Below are 17,534 nucleotides of genomic sequence, written 5' to 3' on the forward strand. Positions count from 1 at the left end.
CCCCACGGTGGGCGCCACTGTCGTGGATATGACCACGGCATGTGTTACGGGGGGTAACACTTCATCGATGCGGGAGCAAGGGGGCATATCCATTCTGCGGAGCGAGGTGTACAAGACGCAAGGGTTTATCCATGTTCAGCCCCTCCGGAGAGTAAAAGGCCTACGTCCTGCTAGATCTATTACTGAGTGGAGAATTACAATGGGGGGCTTAGTTGGCGGCTACGCAAAGAGCTATGAGGGGGAGATTGGATCTCAGATGACGATGTGTTTACGGCCTAGCTCGGGGGCTTATATAGGGACCCCCGATCTAGGGTTACATGATGATAAGTCTGAATCATATCAGTTGCTGCTAATCCGGGATCGTCGCTCCTCTTGCAAGTAATCTCCTCCTCCAGTCGCTTGGGCCTCCCGTCCAGCCGGCCCACCCAGGGGTTTTAGGCCAGTCGCTCCAATGGGCCAGGTACCCAGTCGCCAGGCCGACTGGAGACCTTCTTGGGCCATTTACTCCATGGCAAGTGAGACTAGTGATACTCCCCCTAAGGTATATCCCCATCTCTCCCTATAAATCGACACCTACCACACTCCTTCATAGGAAAGACTAGAGTCGATGAACTTGAACATGGCTTAGGCTTCCACCATCCCTAGTGGATTAGGGAAACTCCCTCCTCTTTTAGATACAAATCTATAAGTGGCTTAGGCGTCTATTATGTTTCCCGAAAAATCGATAATTTTTTTTAGTCTACTTAAAAAGAGAAAATTTATCTTGTGATTTTTTAAATTTTTAGGACCGAATTTTATCTTTTTTCGCACGCTATGATAAGTCAATTTTCACGAAACACCTTTGTAGACGTGTAGTAAGCGAATATGTACATATCAATTTTTTGTTTCAGTTTTTAACATTTAAAAATGTACGTAAATGCATTTCAAATAAAGAAAGCATATGTTTCCCGTACAACTTTTACCCCTGCAGAAAAGAGAGTCAAGAGCAGCCGAGCAGGGCAGGTGCGTAGCTAGTCCAGTCTCAACGCCTGCACGGGGGACGCGTGCTTGTTCAAGAACTCGATGGCGACGGCGGCGTGCAGGGCCGCTCCGACGGGGAGCGCGTCCTCGTCGATCACCAGGTGCGGCGTGTGCACGTGGTGCATCTCCTCGCCGGCGCCACGGACGCCGATCCCGAAGAACGCCGCCGGGATCTTCTCGGCGTAGAACCCAAAGTCCTCCGCGGCCATGATCTGCGCAGACAGCCTCACGTTCGCCGGGCCCAGCATGCCCTCCGCCACCGCCTTGACGTGCGCGTACACCCCTTGGTCGTTCACCGTGGCCGGGTACGGCCGGAGCTCCTCCTCCATGAAGTCCACCGTGGCCGCGCACCGCCCCACCGCCGCCTGCCCCTCGACCACCTCCCTGATCCTCCGCATCAGGTACGACAGCCCCTCCGTCGTCATGCTCCGCAGGGTGCCGCCGAGCGTGACCGACTCCGGGATGACGTTGAACGCCTCGCCTCCTCTGATGAAGGTCACCGACACCACCGCGCCCTGGAGCGGGTCCGTCTCGCGGGCGACGAGCTGCTGGAGGCTGAGGATGGCGGATGACGCGGCGACGATGGGGTCCACGGCGGCGTGCGGCGTGGCGCCGTGACCGCCTTTCCCCGTGACGGTGGCCGTGAAGCGGGCCGCGCCGGCGAGGAAGGGCCCCGGCCTGGACCCGACGGCGCCGGCGGGGAGGTGCGTGTCGACGTGCATTGCAAAAATGGCGTCCACGTCGTCCAGGACGCCCTCCCGCAGGACGTGGTACCCGCCGGCGTGGCCCTCCTCCGCCGGCTGGAACACCAGCTTCACCGTGCCCGCGAGGCCGTCCTTGCGCGACTGCAGCAGCTTGGCGGCGCCCAGGAGCATGGCCACGTGCGCGTCGTGCCCGCACGCGTGCATCTTGCCGTCTTCCTTGCTCTTGAACTCCCATTCCACCATCTCCTGCACAGGCCAGTGGAAATCGATTTGTGACACCGATTAAGAGATTGATCCTACTACGGACTAGCTGTTTATCCGTATGGGCGGTGGGCGCCCTGGAGCAAGCCGTTTTGGATTCCGGCCAGCAAGTTAATTAATGAGAAGGAATCCATGCATGATGCGGGACAGCTGTCACGTGGAATCGGTGGCATTGCAAGAGTTCGGGTTCGACTAAGTCAAACCACGTCACGCTCCGCTCTCGCGCGCGCGCTTGTTTCTTTCGGCTAGCTCCAACCGGCCGGTGATTACCTACCTTGCTTGCTTAATTAATTAATTGCGCTTTTTTTAGAGCAATTGACTACTAATTGGGTTGGGACTTGGGACGGATCCATCTCGATTTCTTCTTTTTTCCTTGATGAAACAACAGCCGCGCACGCACATGTACTGTTTCGGTCCCAGATAGATTACGTACGTCGTCGCGCGCGTACAGTACGTACATATATATATATCTACGTCATTTCAACTCAACCCACACCTTGCGCTCCAACCTGCTGCTTTAATTCATTCATTCTCGATCGATTGATTAGTAGTTGCTTCTCCGAAATAATATAAACTAGCAACTCCACGCCATCAACGCATATATACGTACGGACAGAAATAAATAAGAGGCATGTACGAGGCAGCGCACTCTCTCCCCTTCCAAAATAATCGACTTAGTTAATACGTATTTGCAGTGATAAGAGATGTACACTCTTTTGTGGATAAAGTTTGGAGCTAAACGTCCACTTATTTGAGGACGATTGGAGTACACACTAGATACATGCTTACCCAGATATATAAACCTAAGCCAATTAATAGGAATATGCACACCGCTCCACCTCTTACCTCCGCCGTCCGGCAGCTACCTGCTCAAAAAACAATGCCCTCGGGAGGGGGTTCCAGGCCGAAAGCGCCGACATCGTCCGATCCGGGCTCAATCTCCTCATGGTGCTGACGAAGCGCCAGATCAACCGGGTGTCGACATCGACCAACGAAACGTGAGGTACAGGTTAAAGCCCATCCTAACCCATCTAGGCCTAGATCATGGCCGCCCGAACCACGCCGCCATCACCCGCACGACATGCTCCTGGCCATTGACAACCGCACAACCACTGTAAGGTTGGCCAGCAAGTGCGCAACGAAACCAGACTAAGTCTACAGCCGTCACGCCACCTCCGACGACGGTGGCGGGAAGGGAATGCGAGGAGGGAAGGGGCGTGAGGGGGAGTAGCCGGCGGCCGCAGGGGAGACCGCGAGGACAATGAGGATATACTGCCATTACGTATGCCTCGCCTTGATGTGCCTTTAGCGCTGGAGGTCTCAGTTTTGAATGACAAGGTTGAATGCTAGTTATATGCCACCTCTGCTGCTGCTCGTAGGATTTTCCCCGAGTTTTGCTTCCGTGGCGTAAGATGACCGAGCTCATCCGGTAGGACGGTGCCACCATCGAGCTAGTATTTGCTAACTCTCTCTCTCTCTCTCTCTCTCTCTCTCTCTCTCTCTCTCTCGGTTACTCTTCTAGGTTCAGAAAGGTGCCATGCATGGATCTGCTTAATTTCGTCCATGTCCTCGATTGGGCATCCATGTGTTATGTGGTTGTACTACCTGAAAATGCTTGTTTCCCGCAGGTTTCGCTCTTTGTCGAGTGCCAAATCATGGGGTACTCCACAAAAAGGCTCTTTTCAGTGTGGCAACATAAATACACATGGAAAAGCGGCAGTACATGTCGAAATGTAGAAAAAACAGTTGGCTGACAAACAACACATAGGAAAACATAGAAAAGACAATTGGCACACATTTAAAGGGAATCTTTGACGAGTGTCCATGTCGCACTCGCCAAAGGCAGATGCCACTTGGCCTCTCTCTCCATCACGCTCCCAACGGACGGGCTGTCACCGTTACTCTTTGTGGAGCATCAAGCCTGGACACTCAGCAAAGATATCTTTACCGTGAGCACTACTCAGCAAGATCTTGTTTACCATGTATTGCACTCAGCAAACCGGTACACTTGAAAAAGGCATTCTTTGCCTAGTATCTTTCGGAACAAACTCGGCAAAGGCACTCTTTGCCCAGTGTAACATGTAGACACTAGACAAATACATGACATTTTGGCATAACGTGACACGTTGCGAAACTAAAGATGATTTTTCCAAAAGTTCTGAAATAAGTGAAATTTGACGCTTAGTTTAAATCTGGCCGGACTTAGGAGACGGAAAAAAAAATACACTCGGCGGAGAAGGGCACGTGGCGTAGCTGGGTTCAAGATCTTTGTTGTGTACCTGTCGATGTATACTCGGCAAAGCATACACTTCGTTAACAAGGGAAAACGGTGGTTACTTTTCTATGCCACGTGCCTTGAAAAAGTACACCACAAAGATGTTCCACGAGAGAAGACACTCGCCACAGATTCTTCGCTGAGGCAGGCTTTATTCAGTCACATGTGCCAAGTATAATACACATCAAAGCCTTTGCCAAGTTTTTTTGGAGTACACAACGATTACTTTTTTTTGCTTTAGTACGTGTTCTCTAGCTAGCTAATTATTAGGTGTGCATTCTTGCACAAATAGAAGCCTCCAGCAGCATCCTGCAGATCTGCTTGCGTCCTGTGTTTGTCAGGTGGACGATGTGCAATAGATCCCACCAATTATGGCGGTGGTGGTCTTGGACAACGCCTCTCCATGCACCCATGAGGTGCTGCTGCCGCCGAAACCCAAAACTGCAACACTTCGTACGCAACCTGAAACATCTTGATACTGGCAAGTACCAGCATCAACTTTAGACTTGAGGATAGCTCTGCTTGAAACCTGATTTGCATTGTGGCCGTGTCAGATGGCAGGCCGTCTAAGAGGTGCCGGAGGGCAGTGCCAAGCCTCACAACGCACCATGCAATTGCAGACATTTCTCTGGACAATAATTCATGTAAACCAAACAATGCTCCAAAATAAATCAATTAGATTAACTATATATGTGATCGAGCTCTTCTTTTTCTTCAAAAAGCAAATCCTGAAATTTCCCTAGAAACAGTACCAGCAAAACAAAGCAGAGTATTTGGCGTGAGCTAGCTTCTATCAGAAACGTCCTCTAGCTACCTAGCTCTGTTTTGGTTTGGTACATGAGATAGCCTAGCGAGGCGTGCACGTCCTCGGCACCATTAATTACACTCGTTGACAGAAGGTCAATTAGCCCAGCCTTGCAACAAAAATCCAGTAACAGATGAACGCTAGCGGTGATCACGTATATCATCTCATCTCACGAGCGAACCGAATCAGACGACGCCAAACCGCGTGGCATGAAACATCATGCATTCATTTTTCCTGCTCGCGGGCGGAAATGAATTCAAACTGCATGCCGGCCGGCACGCGTGATTTTTCTTTCTCGCGTGCAGATACCGATGACAACATGGCCTGCAGTAGCAGGTGCGATTTCAAGTCCTTCGTTCGCTCCGTCCTTTTTCTCTCTCTCTCTTGCGCGCTCGCTTGAACCGATAAGAGCATCTCCAGCAGCGTGGCAAAACTCGTGCGCGGTAAATTAACCGCCGAAATGCCGTGCGGGAGAGGCCACACGTACCTTCAGCGGACGCGCGAAAAAGCCGCGCGCGCTAAATTTTTCGTCACGCGCGCTTTTGCGCCAAACCCGCCGCGGCGATTGCCGCATGCGCTATAAAACTCCGCGCGCGCACCCAACCGCTAGGAACTTTCACCGCGTGTCGCTTCACCGCCTTCCACCTCGCTGCGTGTTGCTCTCTCCGTGCACCATGTCGCTCGCGCCGCCGCTCCGCCTCCACGCCGACGAGATGCCGCCCCGCCGCTGCTTGAGCTCCGGCTACCAAGGCATCCGCGCGCGGCCGAACGACACGTTCTACGCCGAGATCCGCAGCGGCGACGCGCGCATCGGGCTCGGGACCTTCGAGACGGCGCACGAGGCGGCGCACGCGTACGATGCGGTCGCCTGGCGCCTCGGCCTCTCCCGGCGGTCGATGTTTCAATGATGTTTGGATGCGGCAACAGGCGCGGCGGAAGCGCTCGCGCCGCCGCCGCCGGCCATCACGCGCGAGACGAGGCAACGCCAGCGCGAGCTCTAGCAGCGGCTAGTCATCGCGGAGCGCGACGAGCGCCTCCGCCTCGAGTGGGGGCGTCAGTTCCCGGAGGACGTCGCCACGATGGAGGCGTTCTACGACAAGAAAGAAGAGGAGAAGGCGGCGGTGAAGGCAGCAAAGATGGCGGACCGGGAGGAGAGGAGGGCGAAGGCGGCAGCGAGGAAGAAGGAGAGGGAGGAGAAGGCCGCGAGGAAGGCGGAGGAGAAGAAAACGTGCCGGCCCATTGACGATCGTCCTCTCCTCCTCCTCCTCCTCCTCCTTCGAGTGGACATCCACTCCGGTGTCGTCGACAACTCCGGGCTCGTCGGACTTCGATTGGGATTCCGAGTAGTTAGGCTAGTTTCAAATAAATATCAATACAAAAGTGTGTACAAGATTGGCATTGATTTTTCTAGTTCTACGTGCAATGATACGGTATCTACCTATGATACTACTATCATCTCTTTCATCATTAATTGATGTAACACATTAGTTTTTTGCATGCATGTAGTGTATGATACTCCCATTGTGAGTAGTCTTCATGCTCTCTCGTTCCGGCCAAGGTTTTAATGAGCAATTACAAGTTAAAGTAGGATGAGTCATCGTTACAGTGTCAAAGTCACCATCCTCCCCTACGGGTGATTACTCCATCCGTCCTCAAATAAATGTATGTTTAGCCTTTCCAACGTACTTTAATGTGGCAAAAATTGCTTCTCTCATCGCATGGAAATCAAACCCAGTAATATTCATCAAATGATATCTTCATTTTCTACATGGAGGTTGAAAAATAAAGAGGAGAGAGATGGTGGTTTGTATCATCCCAATGCAATTTTCTATCCACTTGATAATTTGTCCTTAAAAACCCTCACGTCCACTTAAGTGAACAGAGAGAGTATGTATGAAGCTTAATATGTAGTTGGAACCGCCTATGAACTCGGACGGAGGGAGTACGTCCTCCAATTCATAATAAGTACCGAGAGCTTTTAGTTTAGATTTAGTTAAATTTAAACATAAACCATGACAGTTACTATTCAGGGAGTACAATTTCGAGTCTGGAGGAAAAAAAACAATGTCCTTACAATGTCCACTACTGCTCAGCATTACACACACTATATCGGCCACGACACCTTGTTCATTCAACTCCGCACCAGCTCCAAGAACAACATCTATATACAAACCGATCGACGACTTCACCAGCTGCGGCCTAAGCCTAGGCATTCCCAGTTTAAAACGATTTGTGATGGTTCCTCAAAACTAACCCACCGCTACCAATTTTAATTGGGTTGCTTTGGCTTAGACCGGTTAGAGCATCTCCACCGCTGAGCCCTATAATATGACCGGCAGCAGTGCCGAGAGCAGCATATGGGGCGCCGACAACAGTATATGTGCTATGGGGAGGTGTGTTCGACACTGGTGACATACATGCAGTTATTGATATCACAGCTCCAATAGCACATGCATGAAGTTAAAGGAAAGTAGGTGGTGGAGGCAGAAAAAGTAGGAGAAAGGACAATCTTTGCAGGGGCTATCAATGCATGTGGGCCAGTTAGCATCTTTTGATCAGAAATTTGAAGCCCTTCACATAGGGATCCGTGCCAGCGCATTTATGGGCCTCCAGACCATGTCGGCGCTTTTTGAGTAACGCCGGTGCAAACGCTTTCTCTCACTATGCTAATAGAGCTATTGGGAGCGATATTGGGAGCGCCGTTGGAGATGCTGTTAGATTGGAGGTGATACCACGTGTTGGTGCAGCCTGGTTACATGACGTATACGGGTGCACGCGAGATAGCCAGATATGGTGACGAGTGTGAACATCTCCGGTCACCGGGTACAATGATGCCTCGCGACTGCGTTTCCGTGCTGCGGCTAGCAAAAAAAGCTATGGGCCGCTCGCTAGGCTTGTCTAAGGCAACTTTGTGAGATCTTGTTTTGCTTCAAGAAAATCCTGAAATTTTCATAGAAACAATAACAGCAAAACAAAGCAAAGTATTTGGCATGAGCTAGGTTCCACCAGAAACGACCTCTAGCTTGCTAGCAAGCTCTGCTTTGCTTTGGTACGTGAGCTATGAAAATGATACGCCTCTTTCCATGGCGTAATTGCTTGAAAGATGTGCACGTCCTGAACACCTTGGCACTCGTCGATGTTTGTGGACACCAAACATCGACGAATGCACTCAACCTCGACTCTTGATTTTGCGGGTATTGTATCTTCGGAAATTTCGGTGAGAAGTGGCTGATCCGTGTATGCCGGCCGATGGCCACGTCGTCTCTCCCCTCATCCCTCACTAGAAACCCATAGAGATGTCAACCGCCATGAGCCGTTGGGCCGCCATGTCGTAGCTACCTCCTTCCCTATAAGCCCGTTTCAAATCAATGACCTTGCCGTTCGTGTGTCCGGACCAACAGTTCTTCGCTCACCGGTTCTTTGCTTTTCAATCTGGGAGATCCTCGGATGCTAGTGATCCATGTTTTCCATCGGGAGATCGAGCTCGACAAGGTTGCCAACGACAAGGTTGCGCGATAATAGGATGTGCGCCCAGCGGCCGTCGCGCTTGGTGGTGGCGGCGAGCGAGGAGGCCGACAAGCGGTAGGTGGCTAGTAGCGTGGTCGAGGTGGCGTTGCATGCGGGCGGGTGGAAACAGGGGCACTAGCTAGCGGCGGAGAGCGGAGCGGAGCGGGCAGGCTCGGTGGTAGGTTGGGAAGAGAAAGGGGCGAGGGAGTACGGTGGGGTGGGTGGGGCGAGAGAGGGGTGTGCAGATGTGCATGGTGGGGTCGGTGGGATGTTGGCAGGCTTGTGCATGGTGGGGACACTGGACTTACCAGTGGCGCGTCACACCTAGGTGTGCCAGTGCTACCTCAAATAATAGTGGCACACCTAGATGTTGTGCGCCACTCGTAAGTGTGGACGTTGGGGTTAACAAGGCTCAAGAATAGCAATGACGCATCCGTTAATATAGTGCACCACTAGTAGGTTTCTAGCAGTGGTGCACCACTAATAAGCGCGCCACTGCTATATTGCAGTAGCACACATGTTTTTCTGTGCGCCAGTGTTATAAAGCAGTGGCGTACCAGTTTTTTTTGCACCGCTCCTAGTAATATTGGGGCTAGCTGTTTTCCTAGTAGTGTCATGCTGAATGAAACTTTGATAGTTGTTGACTATTCACTGATGAAAAATGGCCATGGCTTGGAGGAGGCAAAAAGGAAGCGTAGTTCTGAGAGGGAGGGGGGCAACGAGGTAGGAGAGTAAGAATAAATATCCCGGTGACCCCGAGAGAGCGATAGAGATAACACAGAGTTAAAGAGAGCGAGAGGAAGGGACTTTGGAGGGACCTAAGAGTGCATCGAGAGAGGTGGCCTCTCCGGTGCCACGCCGTACGAAAGGTAAGAGCATGTGCTACTCGCTAGTGACCACATTTTGGAGGCGCATCCAAGCCCGGTCATCGGCAACGACGAGCCACCCGCCACAAGAGGAGTAGCCTAGGACGATGTGGTCGGGTTCCTAGAAAAGGGCAACAAAGCCGTCGTTTTGGCGCTTTCCCTTGTGCTTTAAGGGGCTATGTCACACTGCTTTTGTTTTGGCATTTTCTCATATGTTTGCGTTCCGTTTCGGTATTTCCCCGTTTTGTCCATAACAAACAATTTTGTTGTTTTCCCGCCTAGTTTTGTTACCAAGTGACCATAGGGACAAGTACATATGTATATAGCTATCACCTATCATTTTATGTGGCGTCGGATCGGCGTGAGTTATAATTTGTATATATATGAAATGATAGCTATATATTGTCTACCATTTGTGTGTAGTCTTGTGGCCGTGCCTTATAGGGAACCTTATTTCATGCTAGGAGATATTAGTTGATTATCATTTCATGTGTCATTTTGTTATCGGTCGCCTTATTTTATGCTAGGGGCCATATTGGCTACGAGTTTTGTTATCATGTGTGAACAATGCGTACAACAATGGTACAAGTGTAATTCTTTCTAAGATGCCTCGTCATTCAAGCCGGCATTTCCTGCTAAACGGTACAAGTGTAATTCTTTCAAAGATGCTCATTCCAGCTGGAGTTTCATAACAGTAGTGTGATATTACGATTTATTCTATTGATGAGCTATGTATGCTTTGTACCAGCCAAAAATAATATAAAAATCTCCATGTATGTCTTGGTCAAGGTACTAAATAGTTTTCCGAACCGTGGGATCCATGCCGTAAATCCAGCCATGCACATCGAAATAGAGATTTTCACACGTGCCTTTTTTCAATTATAGGGATGGACCACATATTCAATATCATATATGTTTTTTTGCCTCAAGAAAAAATCAAATGTCCCGCAACTCGAAAAACAACACTATGAGTTGCCAAAACAATTCAAAATCGAGTTTAAGCATGGATGTTTTTATTTACATAAAATCTTAGAAAATCCTAGAAGATCGTGAAAACATGCCATCAAAGGACGCATCAGATCACAAAATCATAGGGCTAGCATGCCACAACGCGAGACAAGTAGAGGGTCAAGCATTTGTTAAGGTGGCGAGGAACAAATTGGAAAGCAATTGGAAGCAAATTGCAACATTTGACCCAGCAACGTAGCTAGCAAGGCTGAGGGGACGTTGTCGTGAAGCAATGTCATACCGTTAGCTGCATGAAAAATAATACTTTTTGTAGTTGTGTGTTTATTTCCGACTACACGTACTTCCTCCATCCTTGAAAGAGTGTACATTTACGTTTTTCAAGACATATTAAGAATATTGCATTAGAAATATGTTAACCACCATCTCTCACCTACTTAATTTCACATGATCCAATGGGCTACATGCAATGTTATTGGTCTTAACTTCTATGTGATGAGAGAAAATCATTTTAAAGTGCATTGAAAAAAGAGAATTACACTCTTTTGTGAACAAATTTTAAAACTAGATATCCACTTATTTGAGAACGGAGGGACTAGTTATTAATTGGTGTGGGTGTAGCCTCCATATTTAATCGTACAAGGGTAGATTTGTCGGGGTGAATCATATATGCTAGATGTGTTCAATTTGGAAAGTTGCATGCAGACCGATGAGCTTTGGGAAGCGGCGTAGCATTTTGGTGCACATTCGGTGGATCTGAGAACTAGTATAGTACATGCATGACAATGTGAGTTGGAGCAACTCTAGCAGGCACCGCATATCAGCTCGCATATGCCAGCTTTGGGCTATTATGCATGTTTTTGCCCTTTTTTGGCCGGACTAGACACCACATCGGTGGTCTGGCCTAGAAAACGGATCCAAGTCGCAGCCCAAAAACGTATCCTCCTCTTCCGCCGCCTCGTCATCCACGAGCTCCCGCGTGCCACCGGCAACGTCAATGGTGGTGAAGATGGAGCTCGGCGATGCGCACGCGCCTGGGGACTACCTCGACGACGCAGAGCTCGAGCTGGTCCTCCCGAAGCTTGGCGAGGAGGCTAGCCTCGCGCTCGGCGACTTTGTCGAGATGGTGCAGTGTCATAGGGAGGAGACGACGCCGGATTGGGACAACATGATGCTACCACAAGTGGTCCCTTTGCCGTGGCGTTGCACTTCCCACCACAAGTTTTTCGCTCTAGCGTTGTAATAAGGTGGCGCACCACCAATGGGTCGATCCCTATTAGCATATCTCTATTAGTGATGCGTGTCTAAAGGTGTAATTGAAAATTTAATCAAACTGCTTGTTTGCTATTATACAGATGGGTAAATATGGTGTTTCCACCCGGTGGCAATACCCCCTCTCATTGTCGTGCGATTGATCATCATGCAAATATCCTCGCACAACATATCATTGTTTGTCTTCACTTAATAATTTGCATGCCACAAAAATGTGGTGATGTCATGCAAAAAGTATCTTTGACACATGTGCACCAGTGCTCCCTTCAATTTCAGATTTTTGAAAATTTTAAAACCTAACACTTCTGTGTCTCTAAAAATTATGGCGTTAAATATATAGATAGATATGTACAGTATGGGTGTATGCAAAAAAGTCCCGTTAAAAAAAACATTGTATTTTGGGAAATATAGAAAGACAAATTTGTGACGGTAAATAGTAGTATAATAGTATTAAAATAGTATGTCTTTTTGTCAGAAATTTGTTTATTTTGTATTTCTCAAAATTTAAAGTATTTTTTTACCGGGACTTTTTTGCGTAGACTCCTCATGTACATATCTATCTACATTTTTAATGCCATAATTTTTGGAGAAATAGAAGTGTGAGATTTTTAAAAATTAAAAATCTAAAAGTGGAAGGGGCACTGGTGCCCATGTGCACCAAATCCCTATCCTCATGATGTCATGTGCTATCCACTTGCTATAGAGTAGTTGACATGATTTATGTGTGCAGTTTGGTTGCACTGATAGGCTCCAACTTTTAAAGGGGTTTCGGGAGTGGTGTTTCGGAACATGGGTGCATATGCTTTCACTATTTTGAAATGCATCTTACACGGATTTTGAACTTCAGAAAAATTGAAACAGAAAATTTGTACGTACATATCCACGTGATACATGCTCACAAAGTCGTTTCATAAAAAAATCGACTTATTATGTGATGTGTGTAAAAAAGACAAATTTCAGTGCAAAAAATAATTCTTTTCACAAGATAAATTTTCTTTTTTTTTACATAGACCACAAAAAATGTTGGTTTTTTGTGAAACTTGAGGAACGCACATATATTATGGAGATGTACATATTGAATTTTTAGTCAATTTTTTTTAATATTTTAAAATATAATTTTTTGGTAGAGGGAGCATACGCACCGGGAGCCGAATTGAATTTCCGCTTTTAAAGCAGGTTATTCTTTTTGTATGCATGCGTGCTTTGTTACAATAATTAGGCCATGAGCTGATTGACTAAGTTATCTGAAGTTTATGTGGAGGTGAAACTGGGCGACAGCCCTTCTTTCCAAAATCGCAACTGCAACTAGCATAATCTGCATCGCATGTCTTTTGTTAATTACATAGTACTACTACAGTACTTGCCAAGCTATTGTTTATGTACTTGCTAATCAAGCACAGTGCAGCAAGGAGAAAGAGGTTTGCCACCCAATGCGTATAGTGCCCAATTTAATAATAGTCGATCCACCTCCGGCCACCATCCCGCGCGCGCACGAGCAAGTCAACCACCGCTGCGGCCTTGCCCACCCCCACGCGCGCGTAGCCATCTGCCCCGCTCGATCACGCCCCGCTCGCTCCAGCTCGACTTGACCGCCGGCCAACAATTCCCGCGCGCATGCGCTGCCGCCGCCTGCCGCCTGGCCCACCCACGCGCCGCCCCCGCAGACCACCTCCACTCAGCATCGGTCATGGCCGGCTTAATTGGAGGCGGCGACCAGCGCCCTGGCCTTGCCGGAGAGCACGAGCTTTGCCTTGGCGGCGAGGTTGCCGGTGGAGAACGTGTGCTTGTCCGGTGCCTCGCTCCCGGCGTCGGCGGCCAGCTCTGACGTCAAGTGCAGCGCCGCGCCCAGCTGCGTCAGGTCCGAGCACGTTGCGTACGCCTTCCCCGCCGGGAACTTCTCCGCCGCGCACACGCCCGCCGTGGACGCCGCGCGGGACGAGGCCGCCGCCAGGACGAGCACCAGCAGCGTGATATGGGTCCAACGTCGCTCCGCAGGTCGCTGGAAAGAACTTGTTCTGCCACCTAGCGGCAGATGCTCATGGATTCGCTGAGATGGACAATTGGGAAATAAATGTTCTCACTTTTTTTATCTCCCTCTCCTCGCAGCGACACATCATAAGCTGGGCATGCATGCAGGTTATCATCACCGGCGCACTATGTGTGCATCTTTTTCGGCCAACTTTTCCATGTGAAAGAGCAAGCCTGTTATCGGATTCTCGCTGCACGTCTCTGCAATTCACGGACCAGTCAAGCGAAAAATTAGCCTCTAAGTCGGTTTACAACGGGACCAAGCTACTGGTAACTGTGTATATCCAATCATGTGCCAGGGCAGCACGAATCTCCACCAGTTGATCTGACGGCAACCTAGTGGGGGCATTGCCACCGGGTGGCAATAAATCCACACTCTATACAGATGCACTCTTTTTTTCTTGAAATTAGGTGGCCAGCTGCGTACAAGACATTGAAGTAGCTATCTGGCTAGATTCGTGATCACATGTTTTGGCATCATCAACAACATCACCGAAGGGAGGATGCTAGATGTCCTAAACGGGGAGCGTAGGCAGCAAGGCACATGCAATATCATCATGCATGAAGAAGCAATATCGACCGGGGCGTAACATTGACAAAGAATTAGTTATTAGTTGCTGCACACAACAATATAATGTGCAGAGCTCGGAAGAAAGCATACCGACGCGTGTACCATGTTAGCTCAGAAGAGTCGCTAGTGGTTGTGAGCATGGACCACATTAGACGCGTCCGACGGCGTGAAAAAAGGTTAGCATTGACCAAGCCGAAGGTGGCAAGCCGAGGGGTGAAGGTGGCACAACAACAAGGAACTGAGGATTAGAGGTTAGAGTTAGGGTGAGTCCGTGAGGGTGACAACATGCTAGGTAGGGACATATAGGAATAGCCTTATACCTTTAACCATGTCATCGGACTTGGGCACACATATTTTTTTGGAAGAAAGTGGAAGGCGGGGTGGCATGCATGTATGGGATACTCCTGTCGAGTTTTTTTTTTTTTGAGAACACAGTACAACGCAGACGCTCACAAACACGCACGTACAAACACACCCCTATGAACGCACGCACGTACACCCTACCCCTATGAGCACCTCCGAGGAACTGAGCCGGCATATCTTGAGATTGACGAAGTCACCACTGGCGCCTCGCTGTTGACGGGCACGTCACCTACCACTGAAAGCATAGCGCCGGTTAAATCCTGGAATAAATCCAGGTAAATGCAAACACCCATGTCAAGTCTAGGACTTGAACCTGGGTGGGCTGGTTCCACCACAAGGGACCTAACCACCAGAGCCAAGCTCTGTTTGCTACTCCTGTCGAGTTAGGAGGTAGCATGCTAAGTGTGTTAGTTGGATCCATACAACATGGATGCATGTTTGTGGTGGATCGATGTACTAGAGTGGCAAAGCGCGTTTTTTTTTACAAATATGAACAATCGAGTTAGTCCACATGATACATGATTTATTCAGTAGAATAGATTAACTATGGTGATTTTCCCTTCATAGACAGATTTTTGTTCGCATAGGAGTTAAATAAGTTTTCGGAAAACTAGTTCTTCCGATACCATGTATCCAAACAATTCCATAGATAGGTCTGTAGAACCATAAATTATGTTTTAGCCGTACTAGCGATTCCTTCTACTACCACTACCGGAAAGAGTCGTTGCCGTGCAAGCAAATCAGATGGCAAAGGGTGTTATTTTCACGGCAAAGACCGCACGACAATGTCTGCCTCGGCAACGCCATCGTTCCCGTGCGCCTCGCCAAAACCGCACGGCAACGTCTTTGCCGTGCGTTCCTCCATTTTTCGTGCGTCCATCTTCTTTGCCATGCAACCTCTCATTGCCGTGTGCCTACTGACTAGTGCCTCTGCCGTGCGCTTACTGCACGGCAAAGAGCTTCAAGCAAAACAAAAAAAAATGCCTGTGCGCTGACACCAGCGAGCCGTCATCGTTGCTACTCACGCCATGTCGCCGCGCCGAAGGGTGCTCGCCGCGCGCCCGCTTGTCTCCCCGTGTTTCCTCGCTGCCGCAGCCACGCCGGTTCGCCGTGCGCCCGCTCGTCGCCGCGTGTTCCCTCACCGCCGCAGCCACCGGGCGGTCGCCGGAATAGGCGCCGCGCTCCGGTTCCTCGGCGTCGTTCTTGGGGCCTAGCGCCGCCGAGGGGGAGAAGGCGCAGGCGCAGGCGCCGGAGATCGAGGACACGCGGCCGCTGTCGGAGCTGGCCGAGTCCAGGACGCCGTCGCGCGCAAGGAGGAGGTGGTGGCCGACGAGGCTGTGCGCGCGCAAGGAGATGTGAAGCCGACGAGGCTGTGCCGCCGCCGATCCCCAGCATGCTCGTGCCCCCGCGCATCATCTTGGCGAGCGATGGGTGAGTGATTCCGGCCACGAAGGAGGCGTAGGCGCAGCGGAAAGAGCTGGAGGCGTAGGCGCGACGCATCATCTTCTTCTTCCTCCTCCGGTTCTTGGTTCCGCTTCCTCTTGTCTCCTCTCTCGGGCGTTGGCTTGCTTGGTGTGGCTTTGTGCGTGGGAGATAGAAAGAAATGGGAGAGAGGCGATTGTGGGGATAATATGGGTGTGTGGTGGGCAGGCAGGGCAACAATAAAATGGGGCCATGTGATACGTGGGGTAAACCACGTCAGCAATCCGCTCCGAACTTTGCCGTGCGTGAGATTGAGGCGCACGGCAAAGCCCAGCTGTGCCGTGCGATTTCTTTGCCGTGTGGTTTTCTGACTTTGCCGTGGTTTTATTCTTTGTCGTGCGCCGAATTATGGCTTTGCCGTGTCAACCTTCTTTGCCGTGTGCCGTTAGTAGTTTTGCCGTGCAATGATTCTTTGCCGTGCGTCGTCAGTAGTTTTACCGTGCAATGGTTCTTTGCCGTGCGCCCTTTTTGGCATCTTTGCCGTGCAAAGCCGCATGGCAAAGGCGCGTCGCACGGCAACGCCTTTTTTTCCCGTAGTGTACCTCAGCTCCGTTGAAGCAAATTGTCTAGATATGAATTGTCGGATAGGAATGTACCTAGATGTATTGTAATATATATACATCAATATATAGAAAAAGTTGCGACGGTTATTTTAAAATGGAGGGAGTACTAGCTAGTTGGCCGACTAGTCAGCTCTTTCATAAATTCACTTAACAATGGAACATGGTATACATCCAGCAAAGAAAATAGGTGACATGTTCTTATGTTACCGAGAGTATCATAGAGATCTATATCACGTATGGCGTAAGGGAGCCTTCCCATGGGGCATGTCGGTGGCACTCTGATTGGATGATAAGCTAGAACTCAAGCGTGTCTCGTATTTCCACATATATGTCAAATGCTTAGTCACTAGCCTCTTGCACTCACTCTTTTTTGTTTAGATGTCTTCCACTCACTTAATATAGTGTCGCTAGCGAACCAAAAGGATCTAAACTAGTTATGCAAAGAGACATCTTAAAATAGCACATTGGCCCACCTCGTGGTACGTCAGGTCATTGGCCCTCCCACCACTTAGTGGCTTTCAGTTCTAGCCCACCCGGGAGTGCTCTCAGTGGCCCGTTAGAAAAATTCGGAAGACTCCAAAGCAATGCCACAAGTTTAGTCCCACATTGCTAAGACAAGAAAGTTGCAACCAACTTATAAGGAGAGCTCTTGTAGGCATCTAAAATGCTATAAGCACACAATGTCTTATACCATACCCACATAGCGTCCACATAGCGCGTGCGCTCGCGTGAATATTCGCGACTTATGACTTGCCACTTGCCATGGACGGTCTCCTCTCTTCTGCCGGCAGCCGCTCCTCGTGTCGCCGGTCACCGCCGGATGAAGCACGGGATTATTGCGTGGGAGTGCC

At 49.7% G+C, this 17,534-nt stretch overlaps 1 protein-coding gene across 1 annotated transcript; it reads right to left on the reverse strand.

Annotated features, from left to right (window-relative positions):
- Window positions 1-1,010: 1,010 nt before the first annotated feature.
- LOC124672849 (IAA-amino acid hydrolase ILR1-like 3) lies at window positions 1,011-16,616 on the reverse strand. The gene is made up of 3 exons (XM_047209014.1): window positions 16,559-16,616; window positions 16,349-16,472; window positions 1,011-1,980 (listed from the first exon to the last, which is right to left on the reverse strand). The coding sequence occupies exons 1-3, from the start codon at window positions 16,614-16,616 to the stop codon at window positions 1,011-1,013; spliced, it is 1,152 nt and encodes a 383-aa protein (XP_047064970.1).
- Window positions 16,617-17,534: the final 918 nt, after the last annotated feature.

This window comes from Lolium rigidum, chromosome 7, assembly GCF_022539505.1.
Source record: "Lolium rigidum isolate FL_2022 chromosome 7, APGP_CSIRO_Lrig_0.1, whole genome shotgun sequence".
In the NCBI taxonomy this organism is placed as follows: Eukaryota; Viridiplantae; Streptophyta; class Magnoliopsida; order Poales; family Poaceae; genus Lolium; species Lolium rigidum.

Excerpts from the sequence above, each read along its gene's own strand:
- LOC124672849 (XM_047209014.1), bottom strand. The coding sequence starts at position 16,616 with ATGCGGCTTTGCACGGCAAAGATGCCAAAAAGGGCGCACGGCAAAGAA. Across the intron at positions 16,473-16,558 it reads CGGCAAAGAACCATTGCACG|CCATAATTCGGCGCACGACA; the intron begins GTAAAACTACTG and ends GACACGGCAAAG. Across the intron at positions 1,981-16,348 it reads CACGCACGGCAAAGTTCGGA|GCCTGTGCAGGAGATGGTGG; the intron begins GCGGATTGCTGA and ends CGATTTCCACTG.